Consider the following 27,860-nt stretch of genomic DNA (forward strand, 5'->3'; position numbering starts at 1 on the left):
TGACATGACAAGATTTCACATTTTAAGATTTTTATTATAACAACTAAACTAAACGAAATCTCCATTAACTAAATAGTACTTTGAAAGTAGCTGATACCCCAAATTACAAAAAAGGTGTTTTCTTTACATAAAATACTTGAAAACTTCATACCACACTTGCACATTACACAGCCCTTTTTGATGATATCCTTTGCAGTTAAAAGTCCCAAGCTCCTGCCAGTAGCAATAGGCTGGATCTCCAAGACCTTTTCAAAAATCAATGTCCTCTTCACTCACTTCTCCGAACATTTCTGGCCTGGATGTACATGAATAAGGTGATTCCTGTTGATCCTGCTGGTCTACTTCTCCGCAGGTTTCAGCTTTCAAAACAGGTTCAAGTTGTCGCAGCCTTTCACTGTCTCAGACTTCTGAGAGCAGATGTCTCCTTTTTCCTTTGTGACCACAACCGCTGGTTTCTTCTCTTACAGCCTGTCTGCCTTCAGAAAATCTGTTTAAATTTATCTGGACTCAAAAGTCAATAGTTTATTATCCTGTTCCAATAAGCAGAGTCCAGAAGTCTGGTTTCACAGAGCCACCTGGGTCTTTCCTGATATCTGACGCTAATTTTCCCAGGTGTTAACAGCTGCTTGGTACATTTGCATCTTCAGACTCACTGACTCCTTGTTTTGCGACCCAAAAGTCTGGGAGGGCAAAAACCCATTGTTTTTTAGATGTTACCCCCTGCAGAAACTTTGTTCAAAAAAAGGTCTTTGATCTGTCTTGTCCTTTAGCAGAGTGGATGAGGTCAACTGACGTTCCGGATTCCACCTTAAACTTTTAAAAATCACAGTTTTTAAAACATAATCATGTTACAAAGTCCAGCGTTCATAACAGGAAATAGTTGACTTTCATTTCTGACAAATGCCTGTTTAAGCTAATTGAAAGCTGCAGAATTTGTTTCAAGCTTTTCATTATCAGTAGATTTGCACCATTCAAACCTGGCAGATAAGACTCAAGTGTATGGCTGAAAATGGATCATGCCTGACATAATTCAACATTTGTGTAACACTACCCTGGCATTAGACTGCCAAATCACTGCACATTTAAATTTACTAAGTGAATACAATTTCCAATTAAATTTGTTTCAATATAAAAGTCAGTAATGCACTACAATGCTGTACTAATCTTGTATTAAATATAAATAAGATTGCACACCTATTGGTATGGATATTTTTCTATGGCCCTGCAGTAAAATCCCATAAAATTACTCCCATTCCACTGCAGCTAGCAATTTCACTTTTTACAGATGAGACAAAAATAATTATTCAATCTACAAATATTTTGTAGCCAGAGTTTTCCTCAATGAGGTGGCAGCACATTCTTTTTATGTGCTTGATAATCAGTTTAATCTTTCTGTGCCCATGCCAAGTTAAGAGAGAATTTGGTTTGGAAAAACCTGTTTTCTGGAGATTTTCGCTGTCAGGAAATGAGAGCCTGTGTTTGTTTGTAAGTATAGCAGAAATTGTTTAGCAGGAGATAAAAACAAGTACAACAAAAATCTGGGCAGCAGCCGACTATGATTTTCTGATTGCCACTTTATTCTTTTTCTTAGCTCACTGCATTGATCGAGTTGCTCCATTACACTCAGTGACGCAACAGCCAATTCTGAAGTGAAATCAAAGTCCCATGTAAATTATGGATCCATGATAACCCAATTGTATTCACTGGGAGTATGGTTTCGGGCAAAAATAATTTAATTTCTTTTTAAAATGTTATCATGAATGTAAAGGGTGGGTGTTTAAATTTGTGGCTTGTCAAAGCTTCATTTTCATTTAAGAGTCTGGAAGAGGTGAGGTGCTGCAGTTGGCTCAGTCATTAATCTTTGGACGCCAAGAATGGCACACAAAAATAAATTCCAGTTTATGCCTTTATAGAAAGAAACAGATTGTTGCTGCAACAGTTTTTCTGCTCCCTGGCTAACAATATTTGTAACAAATTATTTAAAATGCAAATAAATTTGCTCTCAAGGTTGGTCATGCATTGAAACAAGCAGGAATTGATTCTGCGATAACCTGACTGTACAGGTCTCCCCAGCTCACAGAATTAGATAGAATCTACAGCACAAAAACTGGTCTATGCTGGTGTTTATGCTACAGGTGAGCCTCTTCCCACTCATAAGAACCCAAGAAATAGGAGCCGTAGGCCATTCAGCCCCTTGAGCCTGCTCCGCCATTCAATAAGATCATGGCTGATCTGATTTGTTGCCTAAACTCCACTTTCCTGCCGCCACCCCCGCCAAAACCTTGGACCCCCTTTGTAAATCAATGCCCCCATATCCCTCTACCCCATCTATCAGTTACATTGAGCAGTTTTAAGATTAAATAAATTAAGGTGATTTATTTTATGCTGAAACTGATGATGCAACTTCGCAATTCATTTTTAATGGTTTAAAAACTGAAGTGGTGTAGTGGTAATGACACTGGACTAGTAATGCAGAGACCCAGGCTGATCTGGGGACACAGGTTCATATCTCACCACAGCAGCTTGTAGAATTCAATTAAATTCAATTGATAAAACAATCTAGAATTGAAAGCTAGTCCAAAACCCATCTGATTCACTAATGTTCTTTAGGGAAGGAAATCTGCTGTCCTTACCTGGTCTGGCCTACATTTAACTCCAGACCCACAGCAATGTGGTTGACTCTTAGCTACCCTCTGAAATGGCTGAGCAAGCCGCTCAGGTCAAGGGCAGTTAGGGATGGGCAACAAATGCTGGCTGTGCAAGAATTTTTCAAAAGTCTGCTATGAATTACTGTTGCAAATGACAGGAAATCTTGGACATTGCAGGCTCAAAAAGGGTATTTGAAGTTTGCTACAAACAGCATTACAATCCTTTGATGTTTATCACTTCATAAAAATATTTAACATGGGTATATTTAAACTCTACAGGCAGTAATCGTGTAAAGTTGTGCTTTGTAGGATTACAGTAAAATCACAAGAGTGAGTTATGAAACATAACATTGCTAAAGGCCATTTCTCAGCAACTGTGCAGTCTCCCTGAATGAAATTTGAAAATGCATGATTTACATATTGAACAAAGTAACTTGTCACATGTCTTTAGTAAAATATATAACTTTAAACTATTTGGGATATCTCTGCCACCTTTTGCACTTTCTTTCCCAGCAATGCATGTATCTTTGCAGATATAGTTCCACCTCCCAACTGCAGTAAACAGCTACTTTTAAGAGGCTAGATCAGAGCACTGAAGTCTCCTCATCTAATGGAATGGTAGTCCTAATCAATATCTTTGGTAGTGTCAGTCACTGTTGTCACTTGGAAGAACATCATAGGATGAAATGGATTTCTTTTTGTACAGTGGCCTTTTTTTCCTCCTCTTGCCAATCCCGGTGAGTCTTCTCTTTATGACATCTGTAAGAGACCAAATAATAGTTTATATTGTTGTTAGAACATCTAAAGCTGTACACCTTGTTAGGCAACGAGTCTGGGGTGGGGTACCGATTAAAATGGATTGAAAAGGGCAGGTCACGATTGACTAATGTCATTGAATTTTTCAAGGAAATTGCTGGTTGCACAAGTTGATGTGGCATATTGAGACTTTATAAACAATAAAATGTTTGCAGAAGTACAAAACAGGACTTGCTGCAAAGATAACGGATAGCTAGCATGTTGGCTGATGTGTAGAAAGCAGACACTGGGCAGTAAATGGATATTCTCAATTGGCAATTGTAATCAGTGATGTACGTCAGAGATTGGTGTTGGAAATTATACCAACATTTTATGAGCAATTAGGTAAGAGGCCACAGGCAGGCTCAGAGAGTGGACAGATACAGTTCATTATAAATAAAGGTGAAGGAACAGAAAATGGAGATATAACCTAAATCATAAAATTCTCAAATGGCGTGGATGAACAGAGAAATTTCAGCAGACACACAGATCTTGAACAGCAGAACTTCAAGTGGCAAAAGTCTCAAAGACAAATGGGATCCATGCTTATATATGGCATTAAATACAAAAATGAGATGAAAAACTAGGATATTGAGCTATAGTTGAAGTATTGTGCACATTTTTGGGCACCTCACTCTAGAAGGGATATTGGAGCTGTGGAAATGGATAGTTAGATTAACTAGGATGGTACCAAGTCATGAGGTCAGTTATGAGACTTTGGAAAAACTAGAACTGTATGTATTAAGTGGGTCAGGGAAGGTTGAAGTGGATGCTAATGCATGTTTCTAAAACTATAATTCCCCAACTCCACCCTGCCTCAGCTCATCTGCTGTTGAAACCCTCATCAATGCCTTTGTTACCTCTAGACTTATACAACGATCTCCTGGCTGGTCTCCCATTTTCTACCCTTTGTAAACTTGAGGCCATTCAAAGCTCTGCTGCCTGTGTCCTAACTCGCACCAAGTCCCATTCACCTATCCCCGCTATGCTTGCTGACTTACATTTGTTCCCGGTTAAGCAATGCCTCCATTTTAAAATTGCTCCATGGCCTCACCCCTCCCTAACTCTCTCTTCTCCTCCTGTCCAACAACCCTTTGAGATATCTGCACTCCTCTAATTCTGGCCTCTTGAGTATCCCCTACTTTAATCACTCAGCCATTGGTGGTTGTGACTTTGTCAAACCCCTAAGCTTTGGAATTCCCTCCCTAAACTTCCCCATTTCTAACTCTCTCTCTTCCTTTAAAACCTCTGTCTTTGGGCAAGCTTTTTGTCATCTGCCCTAACATCTCTTTGTGGTTCATTGACAAATTTTGTTCTCTAACGCTCCTGTGAAGCACCTTGGGACATTTTATGTTCAAGGTGCTGTATTGATACAAGTTATCATTGTACTGCTACAACAGCCTTCAGTTCAGACATCTTACTGAATTCCATAAGTATTTGGCATCTAAATACAATGTAGTTTAGTTTAGTTTAGATTTAGTTTAGAGATACAGCACTGAAACAGGCCCTTCGGCCCACCGAGTCTGTGCCGACCATCAACCACCCGTTTATACTAATCCTACACTAATCCCATATTCCTACCACATCCCCACCTGTCCCTATGTTTCCCTACCACCTACCTATACTAGGGGCAATTTATAAAGGCCAATTAACCTATCAACCTGCAAGTCTTTGGCATGTGGGAGGAAACCGGAGCACCCGGAGGAAACCCACGCAGACACAGGGCGAACTTGCAAACTCCACACAGGCAGTACCCAGAATTGAACCCAGGTTGCTGGAGCTGTGAGGCTGCGGTGCTAACCACTGCGCCACTGTGCCGCCCCGATCTGACTCCCTTTTGAAGGCCCACAGTGCCTGCCTTCTCTGGTAACTGGTTCTTGTATACTAATTGGCTCTACTCCTTTTACCATCCTTTTACCATTTATATGCCAATAGAAGACTTTTGGATTCCCTTTTATGTTGGCTGCCGTGCTCTCTCTTTTTCCCACTTCACCTCTGAACTTCCTACATTCAGCCTGGTGCTCATTTGTATCATCAACGTGACATCTATTATATAGAATCATAGAATGGTTACAGCACAGAAGGAGGCCATTCGTCTCATCACGTCTGTGCCAGCATTCTGCAAGAGGAACTCACCTAGTCCCACTCCCCTGCCTTTTCCCCATAGTCCGACAAAAAAAATTCTCTGTTATCCAGTTCTTTTTTGAAGGCCTCGATTGAATCTGCCTCTACCATACACTCACACAGTGCATTCTAGATCCTAACTACTCATAGCATAAAAATGTTTTTCCTCATGTTGCCATTGCTTCTTTTGCCAGTCACTTTAAATCAGCGTCCTCTGGTTCTGGATCCTTCAGCCAATGGGAACAGTTTGTCCCTATCTAATCTGTCCAGACCCCTCATGATTTGAACTCCTCTAACAAATCTCCTCTTAATATTCTCTTCTCCAAGGAAAATAGCCCCAGCTTCTCCAACGTATCCATGTAACTGAAGTTCCTCAGCCCTGGAACCATTCTCGTGAATCTTTTCTGCACCCCTTCTAATGCATTAACATCTCCATTTATTTATTCATTTTTTTAAAAATTTATTTATTTAGAGATACAGCACTGAAACAGGCCCTTCGGCCCACCGAGTCTGTGCCGACCAACAACCACCCATTTATACTAATCCTAGATTAACCCCATATTCTCTACCACATCCCCACCATTCTCCTACCACCTACCTACACAAGGGGCAATTTATAATGGCCAATTTACCTATCAACGTGCAAGTCTTTGGCTGTGGGAGGAAACCGGAGCACCCGGCGGAAACTCACGCAGACACAGGGAGAACTTGCAAACTCCACACAGGCAGTACCCAGAATTGAACCCGGGTCGCTGGAGCTGTGAGGCTGCAGTGCTGACCACTGCGCCACTGTGCCGCCCGTACCAGTATTTGAGGCCGAACCAGTATTTATACAGGTTTATCATTAACCTCCTTGTTTTTGTACTCTATATACCCTTTTCCTGCTTCATATTACTCTGTCTTCTGTCATCCAGGGAGCTCTGGCTTTGTTTGTCTTACCTTTCCCCCTCATGGGAGGAGAAGAGTTGAATGTGAGGATATAAAATTCTAGGGCAGGGCTGATGACTATGTTCAGTCTTCTAATTCTTCAATAGAAGGATATTACAGCTCATCCAAGAGTGAATTGTGACCTTTTAGTTAGGGCTGATAAAATTGAGAAATTGTTTGTTTCCTCAAGTGTAAATTCTGCAAGTGCCAAACATTTCAGTCAGGGTAAATTTCTCTAACTCCATCAAACCATTTCTAAGACAGCAGGTGCATGTCTGGGGCTTCTTGCTTCCCCCATACCTGCATCAACTATTTCCTATTCTAAATTTGTGGCTAGATAACATTTATAAAATGAAAGTGTCACCTGCTACATTTTTGGCCAGCTGCCACTTGACTGATGCCCAGTAGGTTGGCATTGAAAATTCACATCTGCTGGAAGATGCCAACACTGCTACTTACTGCTGAAGCAGTTCAAAACGAGTAATGCCACCATGGCAGCAGATATTTTTATCTCAAGACATTGCCTCAATTTTTCCCTCTCCACCAAATGTTCCCATTCTAAATTTGTGGATAGGTAACATTTAAAAAAAAAAGTTTCACCTGCCACACTTTCTTTCCCATCAATGCCTGGAACGGGTGCCCAGTATAAACTGTCACTCTTTATGAATTTTCTGTACAGCCTTGTATACAACACTGACAGCGTAAGGAACACAAAAAGAAATGCAAGTGCAGCAGCTGCCCAGGCCGCTTCCTCTGTTCGTGGAGTGGGGATGTATAACGTCCTGTCTTCAACATGGTGTTGGGTTTTCTTAAGGGCCCCTGCTTTTAAATTATTTGAAACTGCACCATCAGGCCTAGTTTGTACATTCTGGGATGCCCCATCTTCACATTTGCACTTAGCATTCCCAGAACCTACTGCTGCTGTATCATTGTTATGATCATCCTGAGCATTCTGGATCACAGTCTCATTGGTCTTTGAGGAGTCTGGTTGCTCCACATCCATTTTGTGCACTGTTCGGTCACTACCCATCTCTCCAGTGTATCTTTTATTAGTATCCTCATTTTGTTTGTTTCCAATGTCATTTTTGGAAGAGATTTCAGAATTATGCTGCAGAGGTTTTACATTTTTCCCACTTAGTTTGCTCCTATTCTTGAGTTTTGGGCCCGTGTCCCTATTGAGGCTTTGACTGTCTGGAACTTGGTTGGTATTAGCAATGATTTTAGCTATCTGCTGTTCCTTAATGGCAGGGTACTCAACCATTTGGTTGTTAGCTTCACCAGTAATACTCCCACCACTTTTAATTTGTCCTTTTGGAAGATTATCTTCACGATTAGTCCAGTGAGCTTTTTCTTGTAAATCCAGCAAAGAACCTGAAGTGTTGTCTATCTGGTGGTGCTGATAAGAACTTGGCAGCTTGGCAGCAGTGCTGTCCAGAAAAGCGTGCTGCTGGGCTTCACTTAAGGTAGATATTGTGACTTCTTCCCTTAATGTGGAAGCCAATTCATTTCCCTTGCTGTTCTGTTCACCTCCAATTTTATCGTTTCCCTTCTTTGTCTCTTGGCTTACAAGAGTCCTGCTCTCCATGGCTTTCTCAGAATCTCTAGCAATTACTGCTGGCACAGTGGGCTGTCTCCTTCCTACCTCAGGTTGTCCACTAAACAATGGCACAGCTTTTACTGCTGGATTTGCAATGGAAGTATTATTTGCAGAATCCTTATTTTGCTTCCTCCAGTGTACCTGTGAAGAGAAAGAAGTCCCTGCTACCTGATTATTAGTTTGAGTAGGTTCTCTGGGCTCAGAGTTTCTTCTCCTTCTCAAAATCACATGCAGTCCTTTACTGAGCATTTTTTCTCCAACTTTACTCCATTTTCTTATTGCTGACTGAAGGTCACCTTTTTTAAAGTAGCGTTGCAGTTCCTGCCAAAGAAAATGTGATTTTAGATATTTTAAGTTGCTAAATAATATTTTGTAGGTCAGAAATAAATATTACCTGTGTTTAACTCCACTTGTGAAAGACAGTGAAAACTTGCATTTTATACAATGCCCTTCACAACCTAAGAAGGTCCCAAAGTGTGTACAGCCATTTAAATAGTTGTGCGATCAACAGAAGTACTAAAAATTACAGTTTATAGATGGGGTGCAGCATAACAAGTTGAGCCCTAATCTGTCCTCGCCTAACATGCTTGTTTTCCAGTAACGTCAAATAACTGTGAATTCTGGCTGATTTCATCGCAATGCACAAGGATGCCTGAAGCTAGTTGTAGTACCCCTTGTGTTGCCTTGGTTAATGTAACACACACCTGGGGACTTTTTGTTCTGTATAGCTTAACACCAAACTCATGATAAAGTGCTCACAGTGGGCTCCTAGGGCCTTAAGAATTGTTAATGCTATTTATTTAATATAGGCAGTGTCTGACCGTCTATTAATCTTCCTCTGTTAATTTTTTTTATCAAACTAAGGGTCATGTGCAAAAACAATTAAACTGAACATAAACTGCATTTGTGATTGGCCAGCATATTGGGCCTTGGTTTTTACTAGTCTGTTATGAGTTTTGAGTTCTAACCTGGAGTGAGTCCAGAATCTCTCTTTGATGTAGGCCAGGTGTGTCCTAGCAACCACAAATAATTAATTCTTGCTTTGATAAGTCTGCATCAGCAACTCTATAGCGTGTTAGCTTGAAAAAAAGTTTCATTGTTTAGGTAGTAACTCTCAAGCAAGCAAACTGACAGAGTGACTTCATCTACAGGTACCTCCTTCAGTTAAGGATTTTAATTTTGCTCTTTCAGCCAGTCAGTTTACCTTCACTCTGTTTCCAGGACAGGCAACTCGATCATTGTTATCCGACGCCAGCTTTGCTTTCAGGATCAGCAGGTAATTGTAAGCACCATCATCCTTCAGTTCAGAGTTACGGGCCCCATTTACACTCTTCCTCAGCCAAGGAACAGCTTCTGCTAGGTTAATCCTGGACATTTCCAGACTTTTACCCCATGCAACCAGGGCCAGAGGCTGTAAAAGTAGAACAGTAGAATTAAATAAACCTAGTTAAAAAGGAGTGTGTTTAAGTCAGAACAATGAATTCTATTAAAGGAACATTTCTTCATGGAAAAGTATTGATGCATTTGTTTCCTCCATATATTTTTCCTGAATACCAAGTACCCGTGTAGGATCTTGTCGTGCTAAAAGGGAGGAGATAAAATGGTCCATTCCAACCTGACAACTCCATTGCAGAGATTTTAGACATTTTAAATAGCTAAATAATTAATATTTTGTAAGTCAAATAAATATTACCCGTGTTTAACTCCACCTGTGAAAGAGAGAACAACTTGCATTTTATACAATGCCCTTCACAACCTAAGAATCAGCCCATGTTCTTGTTCCATTGTTCAATGCTCTGCCAGTTACAGTTTCTGCTATGGGACCTGCTGTCTGTCTGAGACAGATAATTGATGTGACGGCTTCCCATCAGTCATAATGAAGGTGTTGGGTCACCTTCCAAACTTTTAATCTAGATCCTAGTAAATATGAGTCTACGGAACAAAACTGCCCTAATGGTGCAGACTGACATTTCAACATCTACAATGTTTTGCTATAAATTGGTTTCAGATCATGTTTACTCACGAGCTCTCAATGTATGCAACTACATCCAGCTGTATCCCTTGCATTCTTGGTAGTCAGCGTACACAAAGTTTTCTGGTTCTATGCAAATTCATCCCCAGTCCACTGAACAATACATAGAGGCGTAGAGTCATTTATGGCATAGAAGGCCATTCGGCCTATCGGGTCTATGCCGGCTCTCCGGGGAGCAATCCAGTCACTCCCCCAACCCCACTCTATCCCCGTAGCCCTGCAATTTTATTTCCTTCAAGTTGAAATCATTGTCTCCACATCCACCACCCTCGTAGGTAGCGATTTCCAGGTCATTACCACACAATACATAAAAAAACAAGAAATGCTGGATTCACTCAGCAGGTCTGGCAGCATCTGTGGAAAGAGAAGCAGAGTTAACGTTTCGGGTCAGTGACCCTTCTTCGGAACATAAAAAAACAGTTCTTCTCACATTCCTCTTGCGTGAATCCATCATTTGACTCTCTGTGGAAGTCATATTAATTTATTAAAAACTGTATCAATGGATCATTGATGGAGATGGGAGGAAATCCATTTTATAGCCTCAATGCCGCCTCTTGTAGTGTTAGCTGAAAGAGCTGCTTACCCGTTGCTGACTGAGATTGAGGTGTGGAGTGATGATGTGCTTGTACATGCACATTCTTGCAAGTAGGGAGAGCTCCTCCTTCAATCTGGGATGCACACAAGGATGATAAAGGAAAGCTATCCCACCACACTGGACAAGAAAACAGAACAATTTAGCTAACATGAAAGCAAATTAACTATAATTTGAGTAACATTTAACCAAAAATGCAAAATTAAGGATGAGACGATCCCCTGTGAAAGTTCAGGGCAGAGGTAAGAGAGTGGAGTACTGCTGGAGTAATGAGAGCTGGAGCAGGAAGGTAGGCCCGAGTGAAAAAGAGTGAGTTTTCTGGCATCTAACAAGCAGTGGCAAATTACAATAATCACCATTAGTCCAGAATCCTGCTAATTTAACATTGAACAATCAGGCATCCATATGTTTAATGACAGTCAATGAGCTTGCTAAAGTCAACACTAATAGATGATTCATTTTGCCTTTCAATGAGATTACTTAAAAGCATCATGAACCACGGTCAAATTATTACCTTTTTTTAAAGTATGGAGTTGACTGAAGAAACTATCCAAAATATTGTTATAACTCTATTTTGGTGAAAATCACTTAAAAATACTGACTGATTCAAGTTATTTTGCTTTTCCAGAATTCATTTTATACATGTCATAAATAAAAGACGGCCAGCCAACATTGTGGCATAAGTACTGCCTTTGCTGAGGCTCTCCATTATCCATTTGCAAAGCCGGTGGATTATCTACAGCCTCAATCATGCAGATACTCATCACCTCTCTTGGCTGTCTTGTCTCTTTCTATATCCCAGCCGGCTGCCTGAGTCTGTAGTCTTGTAGTCCATGATTTTCCATTATTCATCATCTAGACAACACTATAACTGCTCACGCCACAGTAGTATTCCCCCACTCTCCCATTTGAACACTTAATAAACAATTGTGTGGCTAAAAGTTCCCTTTGGAAGAAAGAAAGTTTAAACTTATCAAACAGTAATGAAATACCTGCAGGTTGTGGACCCAGCGCCGGGGAGGGATATACAAGTATTCTCCATACATTGCCCAGATGGGTCGATGCATGCCACTATCCAGTAGAAAAAGAAAAAGGGTTATGTAAGCAACATGCTATGAGGTGGGTTTCCTCCTTTACACACCATCAGTGGGTCTGCTTAACACTTTGCACATTGATACAGCTCCTTCAAAGTATCAGGACTTCACTCAAAGTGTGAGAAACTGTCAACATAAAAAAAATGCCACTTTATCTGCTACACCATCTTGCCATCTTCAGAAGGTGCAAATCCCGAAGAATTCACCAATACACGGTACCAGCAGATCAGAGTTAATAAATGTAATTTACTGACCGTTTAACAGAAGGTCTCTAATAAAATGTAAATGTCAACTGTTTTGTTAACTACATTGTTGAATAGAAACAGAAGTTGCTGAACAGTTCTGATGAAAGGTTATTTGACCTGAAACATTAACTGTTTCTCTATCCACAGATGCTGCTGGACCTACTGATGATTTCCAGCATTTTTGGTTTATATTTCAGATTTCCAGTATTTTGCTTTTGTATTAAACACATTGTTAAAATAAATTAATACGTGAAAGATTTGCGTTGCTTTGAGATAATTGGACATGTTGCCTTGTCATCTCTAAATTTTAAAAAATTGTCCAAAAAAAAATTCTGAAAAGCAAAATGTTGGTCCGATGTCTTTTTGGAACATCCTTTGGTCCAAATCGCTGCCAATGTGGAGTACATGGGCAGATATAATGGTTGGGATTTTGTGGTTGTACTGACGGCGAAACTGTGTGTCCCAATCGTTAGCTTGCTCGCAACAAAATAATTTAAAAATGAAGGATAGGCAATACATTTTGCTTCCTGGTTTATTGTCTGCGAGAAGTTTTCAATATGACTAACTGCTTACCCTGCTTGATGACACCACTTGCTGAATGCCTAGAGACCCCCCCCTTGACTTGGCACCAGATTCAAATGAAGGTTGGGAAAGGTGAAATCCACATTGGTAGATGTCTGGGGGCAGCTTTCATCAACATCGGGGGCATGCACCATCGCTTCACCGCTGATTGCAAAATCCGGACCAATAAGTCACTTGAGTCTCAACCAGAAGCAATGTTTAGTTGTGTGCTACTGTAAACTCAAGATTTTTACTAAATTACTTAAACAGGAGCAAAAAGTTTGCTTTACACTTCAAATCTGCATTGGCTCCAATACAGTTTCTTGAGTTGGGGGTTGATTTTTTTTAATATTCGTTAATGCGATGTGGGCGTCGCTGGCTAGGCCAGCATTTATTGCCCATCCCTAATTGCCCTTGAGAAGGTGGTGGTGAGCTGCCTTCTTGAACCGCTACAGGCCTTGGGGTGTAGGTACACCAACAGTGCTGTTAGGAAGGGAGTTCCAGGATTTTCACCCAGCGACAGTGAAGGAAGGGAGATATAGTTCCAAGTCAGGATGGTTTGTGGCTTGAAGGGGAACTTGCAGGTGGTGGTGTTCCCATCCATCTACTGCCCTTGTTCTTCTCGGTGGTAGAGGTTGGGGGTTTGGAAGGTGCTGTCTAAGGAGCCTTGGTGAGTTGCTGCAATGCATCTTGTAGATGGTACACACTGCTGCCACTGTGCATCGGTGGTGGAGGCAGTGAATGTTTGTGGATGGGGTACTAACCAAGCAGGCTGCTTTGTCCTGGATGGTGTCGAGCTTCTTGAGTGTTGTTGGAGCCGCACTCATCCAGGCAAGTGGGGAGTATTCCATTGCACTCCTGACTTGTGCCTTGTAGATGGTGGACAGGCTTAGGTGAGTTATTCGCCACAGAATTCCCAGCCTCTGACCTGCTCTTGTAGCCACAGTATTTATATGCCTACTCCAGTTCAGTATCTGGTCAATGGTAACCCCCAGGATTTTGATTGGGGATTCAGTGATGGTAATGTGATTGAACATCAAGGGGAGATGGTTAGATTATTCCTTGTTTGAGATGGTCATCGCCTGACACTTGTGTGGTGCAAATAATACTTAAGTAAGATTACACAACTAAGTCAGGCTCCCAGTGTGATTCCTGCCGTAAAAAGGGACTGACCAAGGAAATTCTAGCCAATTCTGGCCTTAAAGCAGAGGGGTTTCTGGGGTTGAGTAGAGGAAGACAAGGTCGCAGCAAGGCCCTCTCCCTCAATTGGGGAAACGTGGAGCCTTTATGCCACTTCACAAAGTCTATTGTCAACATTCACATGGCAGCCCAGGAAGCAGTGGTAACTGGGAAGGAAAAAAATCCACTGCCAACCCAGGCCCTGCACTACAACTTTCAACGGCATACGGTGGTGGAAAAGAGCAGCGAGGGTTAAGTGCTAGCAGGTAGGGGGCAGGGCAAGGAAATCCTGGACTGGGTGCAATGTGACAGTAGGCATAATTTTCCACCTCATTTATGGGTGGGATCACAGAGCAAGATTATCCTACATGTGACGTAACCAATATGTTGGCCTGGATTGCGCAGTCAGCACTTGCCCACGGACTTTTCTGGACTTCTGCGCAGCAACTTAAAGTTCGAAACAGCATGGCACCCTCTACAGGGGATCTGTGGCTTGTGTGAACAGGCCAAGTAACAGAGTGTCTCTTCAGCCAGATTGTAAAACCCCACTGAGACACGCAGAGTCTAAAGCAGGAAGTGTAAATCTGAATATTTAATTCAATGTAAGATCATGGACAGAAAGATGAGATGGAGAGAAGAGACAAAAAGTTGAGAACATTTTTTAAATCTCCAACAATAATTAAAACCTGAAGGGATGACACTCCATTCTTGTAAGAATTAATTTTCAGTACTAGAGAGGTTATTTGTTAGTAATGAAGACTTTAAGGACTCACTTACACCTGAAGATAGACCTTACCTTTGTGTGGCATGGTTAGTGGACATGTGTTTGAATGCAGAGTCTCTGGACAAGGTACTAGTGTAGCAAATCTTATGGAAGTGCAGGATAACTCAGACAACAACTTCCTTAATATCACGTTTAACTGTACATGTGTGGGCCCCAGAGGTTCCTGTCCAATTTGCTACTTAATAATGGTTAACGCTGATAGCCTCACCATTATTTCTCCCACAAAATCTGCGCCACTATCCAAGAACACAAGGTAGCACAGGTGACTTCCCTGAAGGATGTGCTACTGATAACGCTCTGAACAACTCATTTGTAAAACTAACAATGCTCATTCTGCAGCTAAAAATAACAATATAACACTGAGCTAATCATATAGGTCAAATTTAGCAAAACACATTTTCTACCATTCCATTGTTTACCTCATTAACATAGTACACATTTTTAAACATTCATATGTAACTATTTCATAAATTCCAACACTCACCTCCCAATTTAAATTCTACAGTATTTTGACCCTCAAAATGCATTTTAAAGTTCAAACTGCCCCTTGATGTCACTTTGCCTTTCTAATGTTACATTTATGTGATTGTAAGGCACCAATGAGCTGTCATTAGCACAGACAAATGAAATTTTACAGTCAAATTGATCATACACACCAATTACAGCATTCAAAACCAACGAGCAGCATTAACAAAGAAAACGATTATGTGGTTACAAGGAACTAATGAGCCGTGGCTGTATAAACGGAAACCTGCCCAATTGCTGCCCTTCCCCCAAACGTAGACTGCATTTAGATTTAGAAACTTATCAAACACACAAATTATGAGACATTATTAACTACAGTTAATGGGATTGCCAGAAAGCAACATGAGAAGGATGAGTAGTATTGTACTGGGAGAATGTTTATGTTCATCGTTCAAACTTTAGTTATTTTTAGCCCATGGGATTTTAAAACATTTCATATAAAGTCATTGGTATGCATACAGTCTTTTCCAATTATCTGCATATTTCTATCAGTTTAATTATATATGTTATGACACTTATGATGAAATCATTATTTTAAGAAGTGATTAAAATTAACCATGCCCACCATAATGTTGTGCTTATGAATAAAAGTTTGCTTTGTTTGCATTCCTATGCAAATATCTTCTTAAGTTTATGCATTATGTTGTGTTGCTGTTACATCACATAGTATTTGCAGGGCTATATATTGAGACATTGAATTATACGGCAGTCGTATATAAAGATGTATTTGCCCATAATCGAGCATGTGTGCAACAAATTCACACTGTACTGAACCCCAAATTGAATCTACTATATTCCTATAGTAATAATGTTAACACTTAGTGAATATAATTATTTATTTTCCGAATGAATTGAATCCCTCATTGGGCGGCACAGTGGCGCAGTGGTTAGCACCGCAGCCTCACAGCTCCAGCGACCCGGGTTCAATTCTGGGTACTGCCTGTGTGGAGTTTGCAAGTTCTCCCTGTGTCTGTGTGGGTTTCCTCCCACATGCCAAAAACTTGCAGGTCGATAGGTAAATTGGCCATAATAAATTGCCCCTAGTATAGGTAGGTGGTAGGGAAATATAGGGACAGTTGGGGGTGTGGTAGGAATATGTAATTAGTGTAGGATTAGTATAAATGGGTGGTTGATGGTCGGCACAGACTCGGTGGGCCGAAGGGCCTGTTCAGTGCTGTATCTCTAAAATAAAAAATAAAAATAAAAAAATATGTGAACTGACAGCAATTAGCTAATTTGTATTGTGCTTGCTTGTCAACGTCTACAAAAAACACATACATTCTTCAGATGAAAAGGCATCTCAGCGATCAGTTCATGGAAACTGTTTCTTTTGGTTATGTTATTTGTAATACAAAGTTTTCTTCTTGTACAGTTGTTTTGCATGTTTAGCTGGCAGGACTTGAGTGCATAATCAAGGCTGGCACTCCAGTGTAATCCTGGGGGTGTGCTGCATTGGCAGAGCTACTGTCCTTCAGATCAGATCAGATCAAAGCAGTCTGCCTGCTCTGGGTGCTTCAGATCCCATGGCACTATTCAATGAACAGCAGGCAGTCCCGATGATTTTGCTGTCCACCATAAACAGATTACCTAACTGCACATCACCCTGTGGGGATTTTGCAGCATGAGGAGTAACAGCCATGTTTGCCTGTGTAATAATAGTGATTGTACTTCAAAATAATTCATTGTATGTGAGACACTTTGAGACGTTGTTGACCAATGTTATATTGGATACAATAGAAATACTATTTTTTTTTAAAGCTGATGTTCCAGAGAATCAGCCCATAACCGATTCTGCACATACATCATTGCATTCTGCATCATTTGACAATGATACAGATTTCACAGTAATAACGTATGGCTTGGAATATTCTGCAGTACACCCTCAACAATCTAATTTTTTAAAAACTTTACGTAGAAGAGATAAAAGAAATTAAAAGGTTGAAGCCATTATCATGCAGTGTCATTTCCCAGTACCTGTTTGAAATTGGCTTAATGTATTCAATCCGTTCACCCATACACACACGAGCAGCCTCCTGTGAAGAAAGCAAGCACCTTGAGTCAGACAGTGGTCTTATCATATTTAATACCAAAATCTGCCTATTTTTGAACTGGAAAACCAGCCAGTTTCCAAGTTAACCCACACATTACTGAGCTGTCTATCAAGACCAGTTAGTATCCAGATAACTGGTTACTTAAGTTAAATAGCACATTGTCCTATCAAGCTTGCATGCTGGATTCAAAACTAGCCAAGCCAAATGGGGTAGGAATTTCCTCTTTGGTTATAAAGATAATATGTAGGATGTGCTTGGGAACATTTCCATTCTGTACCTGTTGGACACAGGTACTGCCCAAAACAAGCAAGTTGTCAACCTGGCTTATAAGGTCCTCCAACAGAATGGTTTCATTGTGTGTTCATGTATTGCCCACGTTGAAGTTCTGCTCTTCTCTCCAATGGGACTACAATTAGTCTTTTTTTAACTTATTCATGTTCAATGCTTTCGGTTTCCCTTCTCATGTTTGAGCAGGTACCTAAAACTTGTTTTCTCAGCCACAGCTATTTCCTCAGCAACTGCCTCTGGCTCTGACTTATCCCACATGGATTCAGATTTAAATTCCACCCTTCCCTTTTCAGATCTGCCCACGATTACAGATACCTCCACTGCACTACTTCCAACTTAGTATGCTGTATTTACTGCTCACAATGTGCTCTCCTCTACATCCCGGAGACCAAACACAGGTGGGGTGATCGCTTTGCTGAACACCTCCATTCAGTCTGCAGAGGTGACTGGAAGCTCAGAGTTACACGTCATTTTAATTCTCAGCCTCCTTTCTAATTTGGACTCCACCTTTGGCCTCCTACACTGTTCCAATGAAGCTCAACAGAAGTTAGAGGAACAGCACCTTATCTTTCAATTAGGCACTGTACAATCTTCCGGACACAAAATTGAGTTCAACAATTTCAGATCATAACAACTGCCTCCATTTTTCTGAATAGTAGCTGTTGGAAATGATCCTCCTTTTGCCATTTACATCTCCTCTTGACCCGGCTTTTGGTTCTTTCCTTGTATCATTACCATTCCTCTTTTGTCTTGCACCATCATCCCTTTCGTCTTTTAATCTCTTGTGCCTTCCATTCAATCATAGACTTTTCCTTTTGTTTTTTCTCTCCTCCACCCCCCCCCCCCCCTTTCTCTGCCTCTGTACTTGCTTAAAACCTATTGCATCACTGTTTTCCAGTGCTGTTAAAAGGTTATCGACCGGAAATGTCAAATCTGCTTCTCTCTCCACAGATGCTGCTTGATTTGCTGAATATTTCCAGCATTTGCAGTACTTTGCTTCTGTTCATTGTGCATCTAACACTTTCTGTTTCTATGGGAATGATTGTGTTATTACTGATGTTTAACTAGTGCATCATCACCGCTTAAAAAGACTAGAATTTGCATTTATCAAGTGTCTTTCATGACCTCAAGACATCTCAAAGTGCTTTCCAGCCAATTAAATATTTTTGAAGTGTAGTCACTGTTGTAATGTGGGCAATGTAGCAGTCAATATCTGCACAGCAAGGTCTCAAAACCTGCAATGTGATAATGACCAGATAATGTTCTATTGATCTTGGTTGAGGGATAAATGTTTATCAAGGACACCAAGAGAATCTCTGCTATTCTTCAAATAGTGCCACAAGGTCTTTTATGTGCACTTCAGAAAGCAGGTTTTATTACATTAATGTGCTAAATAAATACAAGTTGCTATCAGTTTAAATTCTTATCTGAAGAAGTTTCTACATTGCAGCACTCTTTCATTGCTGCATTGGCCCAAGTTATGTACTAAAGTCTCTGGAGTGGGGCTCGAATCCATAACCTTCTGACTCAGAGGCAAGAGTGCTACCACTGAGTCAAGGCCAACATCCTTAATGTGGAAAATGTCACACTGCTACAATAGGATACAGTTACTTAAGCTTAGATTTAGCAGACTGTGTTGAAGTACAGAAAGGACTTTATTCCACATCTAATCATGCTGTAAATAGCCTAGGAATTACTTGCTGACACTGGGTGCCTAAGGTGCTTGCTAGCACAAACATTTCCACCTTTGATATTCATAAAAGCAATCTATAACAATACAGGTTTCAGTTGTCTGGACTGTTTTGATTGCTGGAGAGATTGTTTCCCTGAGGGATGGGATTGATGAGAGGAATGACAATGGCATGGGGAGAAGGGGGATGATGGAATTGGTCAAAACTGAAGAGACAATTATTTAATACAACTTCTTATTCGAAAGCTCTTCTTTGTGCTAAAGATTCACTAGATTTGAATGAAAATGCTTTAGAAAAGCCATCAGGTGAATTAAAAGAATACATCCGCTTTGATTCTGTCGATGAAGATAACCGTATATAGCCTTCAGAGTTTTGACATAGTCTAACTCCAATGGGCATGCCACTGCACAAACTTAGTCTTAAAGAAGCAGTTATAATAAAAGCAAAATACTGCAGATACTGGAAATCTGAAATAAAAACAAGAAAGGCTGGAAATACTCAGGTCTGGCAGTATCTGTGCAGAGAGAAGCAGAGTTAACATTTCAGGTCTGTGCCCTTTCATCAGAACTGGCAAAGGTTAGAAATGCAATAGGCCTTAAGCAAATAAAGTGGGGTGGGGCAAGCGATAACAAAAGGGAAGGTTTTGATAGGACAGGGTCACAGAGAATAACTGACAAGATGGCAATAAAAATACTAATTTGACTGCAAATGTTTTGCGGGTCTCTACTAATTTACCATAAATATAGGCCTGATAATCCATGGCGGGGGAGGGTGGGCATCACTGTGACCATGCACTTTGTGTCATCTTAACTTTGGCAGAACCAATGCAGATCCATGGGGCCATAAATTGTGCCAGCTTGCTGCCAGAGGACAATAAACTGATCAGGCCAACAGTTAAAATACATTTCCAGGGCAGGTTTTATTTGATTTTATACCATAAGTGAATGGGCACCAAATCTGAGAACTGGTTCTGCTCATTGACTGTACATTCAGTATGAGTCACATTCAACAGACTGAGACACCAATCAGGATTATAGGAATGCTGCACCACGACTCCAGGGACCAGAATAACTTGAAACAAATCACAATAGATTAGATTATTCCACGTGAGGACCAACACATTAAACTATTGTGGATTTTATAATAAAAGAGCATTATATTAGAAATTGCCGAAGGGACATACACCACAGTGCAACTCATTGAGGTATGCATTAAACTACACAATTAGCAAGTCTAATAAGAGATATATATCTGGGCTACTAATGATATTTCTTGCCAAATTAAACTTGTGCTTAAAGCAAGTTTCCTGTATTTTGAGAATTCGAATTACTGGTTAAACAGGATTCGTTTAACTGCACTGGCAGCTCAAAATTATCTTTTATGTTATACCTTGGTTAAATTTTGGTCACGGCGAATAAAGTATGGTCTCCAAGCAAATGCAGTGCGGTTCTGCAGATGTAGCCACTCTCTGGTACATTGCACAGATGGTTATCATTCATAAGGTCAGAAAAATGATTTGACCAAGGGATAACACAGCCAAACTCAATCATCATGTTTTCACCCAATGGTTGTCGAGGGCTGGGAGCAGATGGTGCGCGGAGGGAGCTTGTTAGGCCTGGCGGAAACGATCCTGCTCCGCCTGGCCCACAAGCAGTGCAATAAAGGCACTTTGCTTATGGATTTAGCCCTTCTCACCTCTTTGCAGCTGCTGGTTTCCCAAAGCCTTGCAAAACCCAGCCAAAATGAGTTAAAAACAAAATGACTGTTAGAATGAAGGCAGGTAGCCTCATTATAATATTTAAATCGCCAACGCACTTCCTGTAAGTAGATTGGTTGCACCACCCCTCATTCCACCTCTGCTAAAACTGGAAATGGGCAGGATCGAGGCACGCTGGGTTCCCATTTCAGGTATTTTTGCACTTTAACCTCTGACATGACCCCCAACCCACCCAGTTTTGGCAGTTACAATTCAACCCAATTTGTCAGTAATATTTCATCATACCTGTTCAGAATATTCTTTGGCCACACTTGGAACAACCTGATGAATGTAAAAAACACAGATCAAAAGATGAAACAGAAGCATTAACAAAAAAATTTCCAAACGGTTTTACTTGTGGGGTAGATTTTTTTTTTGCCCATGACTATGTACCACGTGATAAAGTATGCTTATTGGTACGACAGGACATCAGAAATGCCCCATCTATCAATATCGGCGACCACGCTCTGGAAGTGGTTCAAAAGTTCACCTACCTAGGCTCAACTATCACCAGTAACCTGTGTCTCGATGCAGAATTAAACAAGCGCATAGGAAAGGTTTCCTCTGCTGTGTCCAGACTGGCCAAGAGAGTGTGGGAAAATGGCGCACTGACACAAAACACAAAAGTCCAAGTGTATCAAGCCTGTGTCCTCAGTACCTTGCTCTACGGCAGCGAGGCCTGGACAACGTACGTCAGCCAAGAGCGACGTCTCAATTCATTCCATCTTTGCTGCCTCCAGAAAATCCTTGGCATCAGGTGGCAGGACCGTATCTCTAACACAGAAGTCCTCGAGGCGGCCAACATCCCCAGCATATACACCCTACTAAGCCAGCGGTGCCTGAGATGGCTTGGCCATGTGAGCCGCATGGAAGATGGCAGGATCCCCAAGGACACATTGTACAGTGAGCTCGTCACTGGTACCAGACCCACTGGCCGTCCATGGCTCCGCTTTAAAGACGTCTGCAAACGCGACATGAAGTCCTGTGACACTGATCACAAGTCGTGGGAGTAAGTTGCCAGCGATCGCCAGAGCTGGCGGGCAACCATAAAGGCGGGGCTAAAGCGTGGTGAGTCGAAGAGACTTAGCAGTTGGCAGGAAAAAAGACAGAAGCGCAAGGAGAGAGCCAACTGTGCAACAGCCCCGACAACCAATTTGTCTGTCACTCTAGAATTGGCCTTTCTAGCCACTCCAGCCGCTGCTGCACAAACCACTGACCACCTCCAGGCGCTTACCCATTGTCTCTCGAGACAAGGAGGCCAAAGAAGAAGAAGAAGATTGGTACAGATAGAGAGGACAAAGAGCTTTCTACTTCAAGCAAAGAAACTGGATGCACCTGTCACACAGTGTGGCAACAAGGAGGTTCATTGGGTTTAGCCCTAGTTTTGAATTCATCTTTCAGGGGATTATTAGATTTTGTCAGGTCTGGTGCTAAAAATCAGTAGGTTTAAGTATTATCTTGTTCTATGCTATGGGGGATTCATCTGGTATCAGCAAGAAAAATACAAGTTTGTTGCTGTGGTTAAGAATGATCTTGTATATCATTAACAGCTTCTGACAGTGTGCTGCCCCAGTTTATAATGAGGCATCAGTCACCTGGCATAGTACTTTTGACACTGGACAACAGGGAATCGGGAGACTTTTGATATGTTCCTTTGGTTAGTTTGTATAATGAACAAAGAAATAGGAGCAGGAGTAGGCCGTACAATACAATTTGGGCGGCACAGTGGCGCAGTGGTTAGCACCGCAGCCTCACAGCTCCAGGGACCCGGGTTCGATTCTGGGTACTGCCTATGTGGAGTTTGCAAGTTCTCCCTGTGTCTGCGTGGGTTTTCTCCGGGTGCTCCGGTTTCCTCCCACAAGCCAAAAGACTTGCAGGTTGATAGGTAAATTGGCCATTATAAATTGTCACTAGTATAGGTAGGTGGTAGGGAAATATAGGGACAGGTGGAGATGTTTGGTAGGAATATGGGATTAGTGTAGGATTAGTATAAATGGGTGGTTGATGTTCGGCACAGACTCGGTGGGCCGAAGGGCCTGTTTCAGTGCTGTATCTCTTAAAAAAAAAAATACCTCAAGGCTGTTGTGCTATTCAATACGATTATGCTATATCAAATCCACTTTACAGCCTGATCCCCATATCCCTCAATTTCCTTAGTGTCCAAAAATCTATCGATCTCAGTCTCAAATATATTGATCAACTAAGCATCCACAGCCCTCAGAGCAAGAGAATTCCAGAGATCCAGTGAAAAAATGTCTCATCGAAATGACCAACCCCTTATCGCAAGACTGTGACTCCCTGATTCTAGACTCCCCAGCCAGGGGAAACAACCTCTCGGAATCTACCCTGTCAAGCTCTCAAAGAATTTTATAGTTCTTCTAAACTCCAGAGAATTAAGGCCCATTCTGTTCAATCTCTCCTCACAGGGCAGCCCACGCATTCCAGGAATCAATCTAGTAAACCTTCAAGGCAAGTATATCCTTCCCTTAGGTAAGATGACCAAAATTGTACACAGGATTCGAGGTGTGGTCTCACCAAGGCTCGATATAATTGCTGCACGTCTTTCTTACTCTTATACTCCAACCCCCTTGCAATAAAGGTTAACATACCATTTGTCTTCCTAATTGCTTGTTGTTGCTGCACATTAACTTTGTGATTTGCGTACAAGGACAGCCAAATCCTTCTGAATCCTAACATTTACTATACTGTCACCTTTTAAAAAAAAATTCTGCTTTTCCATTCTTCCCCCCCAAAGGGGATAATTCACATTTCCTCACATTATACTCCATCTGATACCTCCTTACCCAATCATTTAACCAGTCTATATCTCTTTGCATCATCCCAACAACTTATTTTCACACGAAATGCTGGAAATACTCAGCAGGTCTGGCAGCATCTGTGGAGAGAGAAGCAGAGTTAACATTTCAGGTCAGTGACCCTTCTTCAGAAGTGCAGGAGCGGGAGGCTGTTTCTTGGGACCTTTGTCGAGAGTAAAATACCCGTGGTGGTGGGAGGAGGCCCTTAAGTGGCAGTTAATTGGCCACTTAAAGGCCTTGATTGGTCTGGGGCGAGCAGGCCATTGTTCGCCACCGCCCCACATAAAATTGCAGCAAGAGAGTTGGGAACAGCCTCCCACCACACCTCCCACTCAATTTTACCCCCGCCCCAAACACCAGCCTGCTTGTTGAGGGGGGGGTGGGGGCTGTACAATTCTGGCCCAATATCTCCTTGTGTGGCTCACTGTCATATTTTGTTTTATTTTGCTCCTGTGACGCGCTTTGTGATGTATTATTATGTTAAAGGTGCTATATAAATATAAATTGTTGTTAAAGAGGCTTACAATGTTGCCAAAAATGATTATTAAGCCTGAGGACAGGGAGGGTTATAAAAATCAGCAAAGGATGACCAAGAAATTGATAGCGGGAGACAATAGAATGAGAGAGTAATCTAGCAAGAAATTTTAAAACCGTATGTAAGAGCTTTTACTAGTATGTAGAAACGAACAAATTGGACAACGCCCAGTTCGACCTCACAATCACCTCTCTCAACTCCTCCACTGTTGCTAAATTATCAGACTGCTTATCTGACATCCAGTATTGGATGAGCTGGAATTTCCTCCAATTAATTAGTGGGAAGACTGAAGCCATTGTTTTCAATCTCCGCTCCAAACTCTGTTCCCTAGCTACCAACTCTACCCTCTCCCTGGCAGCAACCTGCAACTAAACCAGTCTGTTTGCAACCTTGGTGTCATAATTGACCCCGAGATGAGCATCTGATCATATTTTCGCACCACCAAGACCGCCTATTTCTACCTCCGTAACTTTACCCAAATCTCCCGTGCTGCTGAAACTCGTTCATGCCATGGTTACCTCTAGACTTGACTATTCTAATGCACTCTTTAGCTGATCTCCCACATTCTACTCTGTAAACTTAAGGTTATCCAAAACTCTGCTGCCTGTGTCTTAACTCGCGCCAACACACGTTTCCCTATCACTGCTCCGCTCACTGACCTACGTTGGCTCTTGGTCAAGCAACGTCTCTATTTTAAAATTCTCATCCTGGTTTTCAAATCCCTCCATGGCCTCGCCCCTCCCTATCTGTAATCTCCTCCAGCCCCACAACCCTCAGATATCTGCACTCATCTTGAGCTTCCCTGATTTCATTCACTCTACAGTTGGTGGCTGTGCCTTCAGTTGCCTAGGACCCAAGTTCTGGAATATCCTCCAGTGAAAACTAACGCTGTGCTTTCTGATGATGTCGCTGAGGGGCAGCATATAGATGAGAAATTGCAGGAGACCAAGGATAGATCCTTGGGGGACACCAGCGGTAATGGTGCGGGAGCAGGAAGAGAAGCCATTGGAAGTGATAATGTGGCTCTGATTTAATAGATAAGAATAGAACCAGGTGAGAGCAGTCCCACCCAGCTGGACGACAGTGGACAGGCGTTGTCGGAGGATGGTGTGGTCAACCCTATCAAAGGCTGCAGACAGGATGAGAAGCATGAAGAGGGAAAGTTTACCTTTGTCACATAGGATGTCATTCTTCTTTTAATAATATTGTCCCTAATTTCTCTAATTAGTCATGGCTGTACCAGTTTTCCAATGGAGTTATTATTCCACAATGGAATATATATTCATTGAGAACAATGGATAGAAACGTTATACTTTACCATTTTTGGAAGTGGCCAAGTGGGTCCAGGACAGATAAACACTTGCACTGGTGGTAAATCTGTTTGTAGCTTCAACTAAAAAAGAAAGAGAGGGGCATCATAAATGTCAAGTGATTACAATCAAGCAAAGCTACATAAGTTGTCAGCAATTCAGGCTCGAGCAATGCTATTTGACCAATCATCACAGTCGGGAGAACAGAGACTTTTCACTGACAATTCTTTTGGGCCTCCTTATCTCGAGAGACAATGGATACGCGCCTGGAGGTGGTCAGTGGTTTGTGAAGCAGCGCCTGGAGTGGCTATAAAGGCCAATTCTTTATAGCGGAGACATGGACGGCCGGTGGGTCTGATACCAGTGGCGAGCTCGCTGTACAATGTGTCTTTGGGGATCCTGCCATCTTCCATGCGGCTCACATGGCCAAGCCATCTCCAGCGCCGCTGACTCAGTAGTGTGTATAAGCTGGGGGTGTTGGCCGCTTCAAGGACTTCTGTGTTGGAGATATAGTCCTGCCACCTGATGCCAAGTATTCTCCGAAGGCAGCGAAGATGGAATGAATTGAGACGTCGCTCTTGGCTGGCATACGTTGTCCAGGCCTCGCTGCCGTAGAGCAAGGTACTGAGGACACAGGCCTGATACACTCGGACTTTTGTGTTCCGTGTCAGTGCGCCATTTTCCCACACTCTCTTGGCCAGTCTGGACATAGCAGTGGAAGCCTTACCCATGCGCTTGTTGATTTCTGCATCTAGAGACAGGTTACTGGTGATAGTTGAGCCTAGGTAGGTGAACTCTTGAACCACTTCCAGAGCGTGGTCGCCAATATTGATGGATGGAGCATTTCTGACGTCCTGCCCCATGATGTTCGTTTTCTTGAGGCTGATGGTTAGGCCAAATTCATTGCAGGCAGATGCAAACCTGTCGATGAGACTCTGCAGGCACTCTTCAGTGTGAGATGTTAAAGCAGCATCGTCAGCAAAGAGGAGTTCTCTGATGAGGACTTTCCGTACTTTGGACTTCGCTCTTAGACGGGCAAGGTTGAACAACCTGCCCCCTGATCTTGTGTGGAGGAAAATTCCTTCTTCAGAGGATTTGAACGCATGTGAAAGCAGCAGGGAGAAGAAAATCCCAAAAAGTGTGGGTGCGAGAACACAGCCCTGTTTCACACCACTCAGGATAGGAAAGGGCTCTGATGAGGAGCCACCATGTTGAATTGTGCCTTTCATATTGTCATGGAATGAGGTGATGATACTTAGTAGCTTTGGTGGACATCCGATCTTTTCTAGTAGTCTGAAGAGACCACGTCTGCTGACGAGGTCAAAGGCTTTGGTGAGATCATTGAAAGCAATGTAGAGGGGCATCTGTTGTTCACGGCATTTCTCCTGTATCTGACGAAGGGAGAACAGCATGTCAATAGTCGATCTCTCTGCACGAAAGCACGAGAGATCGACCATTGACATGCTGTTCTCCCTTCGTCAGATACAGGAGAAATGCCGTGAACAACAGATGCCCCTCACTGACAATACCCAACAGATAAGCCAGTGTAGGCTGAGAACAAGACACGAAGTCAACTCATTCCTAGAATAATGTTACCCAGTTGAATTGACCCCTCAATAATGATCCCAGCCAATGCCACTGGGGTGAAATCATGGAACATTATTCCAAATCCTGGATTTCCATATAAAGTGCATTGCCTGGTCAGTATGAAATAAGTCAGGATCTTCATTGTTTTAAGGAAGTAAACGATTAAAACTGAAACTGCAAAGAAACACGTTTTTTTCTGCAGTTTATATTAAATTTAGGGGAAAGTGTCAAAGCTACAGCAGGGGTGTCTACACTCACCTTGTCATGATCATAGGGAGCCCATCGCGTCCTAGCCTCCGTTCGAGGCGAACCCAACAGCAGCAGGAGCAGCAGCCCAGCCCCGGGCTCCATGAAGCACCCGCACGAATTCCGAACCATAACCAATCGCTATAACTCACTCGGCAGCCGGTTCTCAGCCCGAGGCCGCCGGCTCACTGGCGCTGGGACATGTGGCGGATCGGGCTGGGGGCAGCCGGCCAGCACGTACCCGGGGGCCAGCTGTGGCCGCGGCCGCAGGAGCCCGGCCATCGGAGGGCTGTTGGGTTGTGCGAGCGGCGCCCTCTCTTTCCCTGGGTCTCCTATTAAAATGCGAGTGAATTAAAGTTGAAATGCGAGCGCCGCGATGGAACGCAGAGACATGGCTGGAAACTGACACAGTTCCAATGTAACAAACACAGGGCAGTCCCAGCTGCTACGGCGGCCCAACATCACCAAACACACAAA

The 27,860-nt window shown here is 42.3% G+C and overlaps 1 protein-coding gene across 1 annotated transcript; it reads right to left on the reverse strand.

The window, feature by feature from the left end:
• Nucleotides 1-22: 22 nt before the first annotated feature.
• tp53i13 (tumor protein p53 inducible protein 13) lies at nt 23-27,819 on the reverse strand. The gene is made up of 9 exons (XM_068010456.1): nt 27,396-27,819; nt 25,559-25,633; nt 21,136-21,171; nt 17,078-17,136; nt 11,708-11,786; nt 10,707-10,835; nt 9,296-9,502; nt 7,095-8,412; nt 23-3,407 (listed from the first exon to the last, which is right to left on the reverse strand). The coding sequence occupies exons 1-9, from the start codon at nt 27,513-27,515 to the stop codon at nt 3,295-3,297; spliced, it is 2,136 nt and encodes a 711-aa protein (XP_067866557.1). The 5' UTR covers nt 27,516-27,819; the 3' UTR covers nt 23-3,294.
• Between the last annotated feature and the right edge of the window lie 41 nt (nt 27,820-27,860).

Source organism: Heterodontus francisci, chromosome 30 (assembly GCF_036365525.1).
Source record: "Heterodontus francisci isolate sHetFra1 chromosome 30, sHetFra1.hap1, whole genome shotgun sequence".
Lineage (NCBI taxonomy): Eukaryota > Metazoa > Chordata > Chondrichthyes > Heterodontiformes > Heterodontidae > Heterodontus > Heterodontus francisci.

Bases quoted from the DNA above. Each gene is read 5' to 3' on its own strand.
- tp53i13 (XM_068010456.1), bottom strand. From the start codon at position 27,515: ATGGTTCGGAATTCGTGCGGGTGCTTCATGGAGCCCGGGGCTGGGCTG. The intron at 25,634-27,395 runs GTGAGTGTAGAC...TTTCTTTTTTAG, and splicing joins CTCCCTATGATCATGACAAG to TTGAAGCTACAAACAGATTT. The intron at 17,137-21,135 runs GTATGATGAAAT...CTTTCTTCACAG, and splicing joins CCAAAGAATATTCTGAACAG to GAGGCTGCTCGTGTGTGTAT.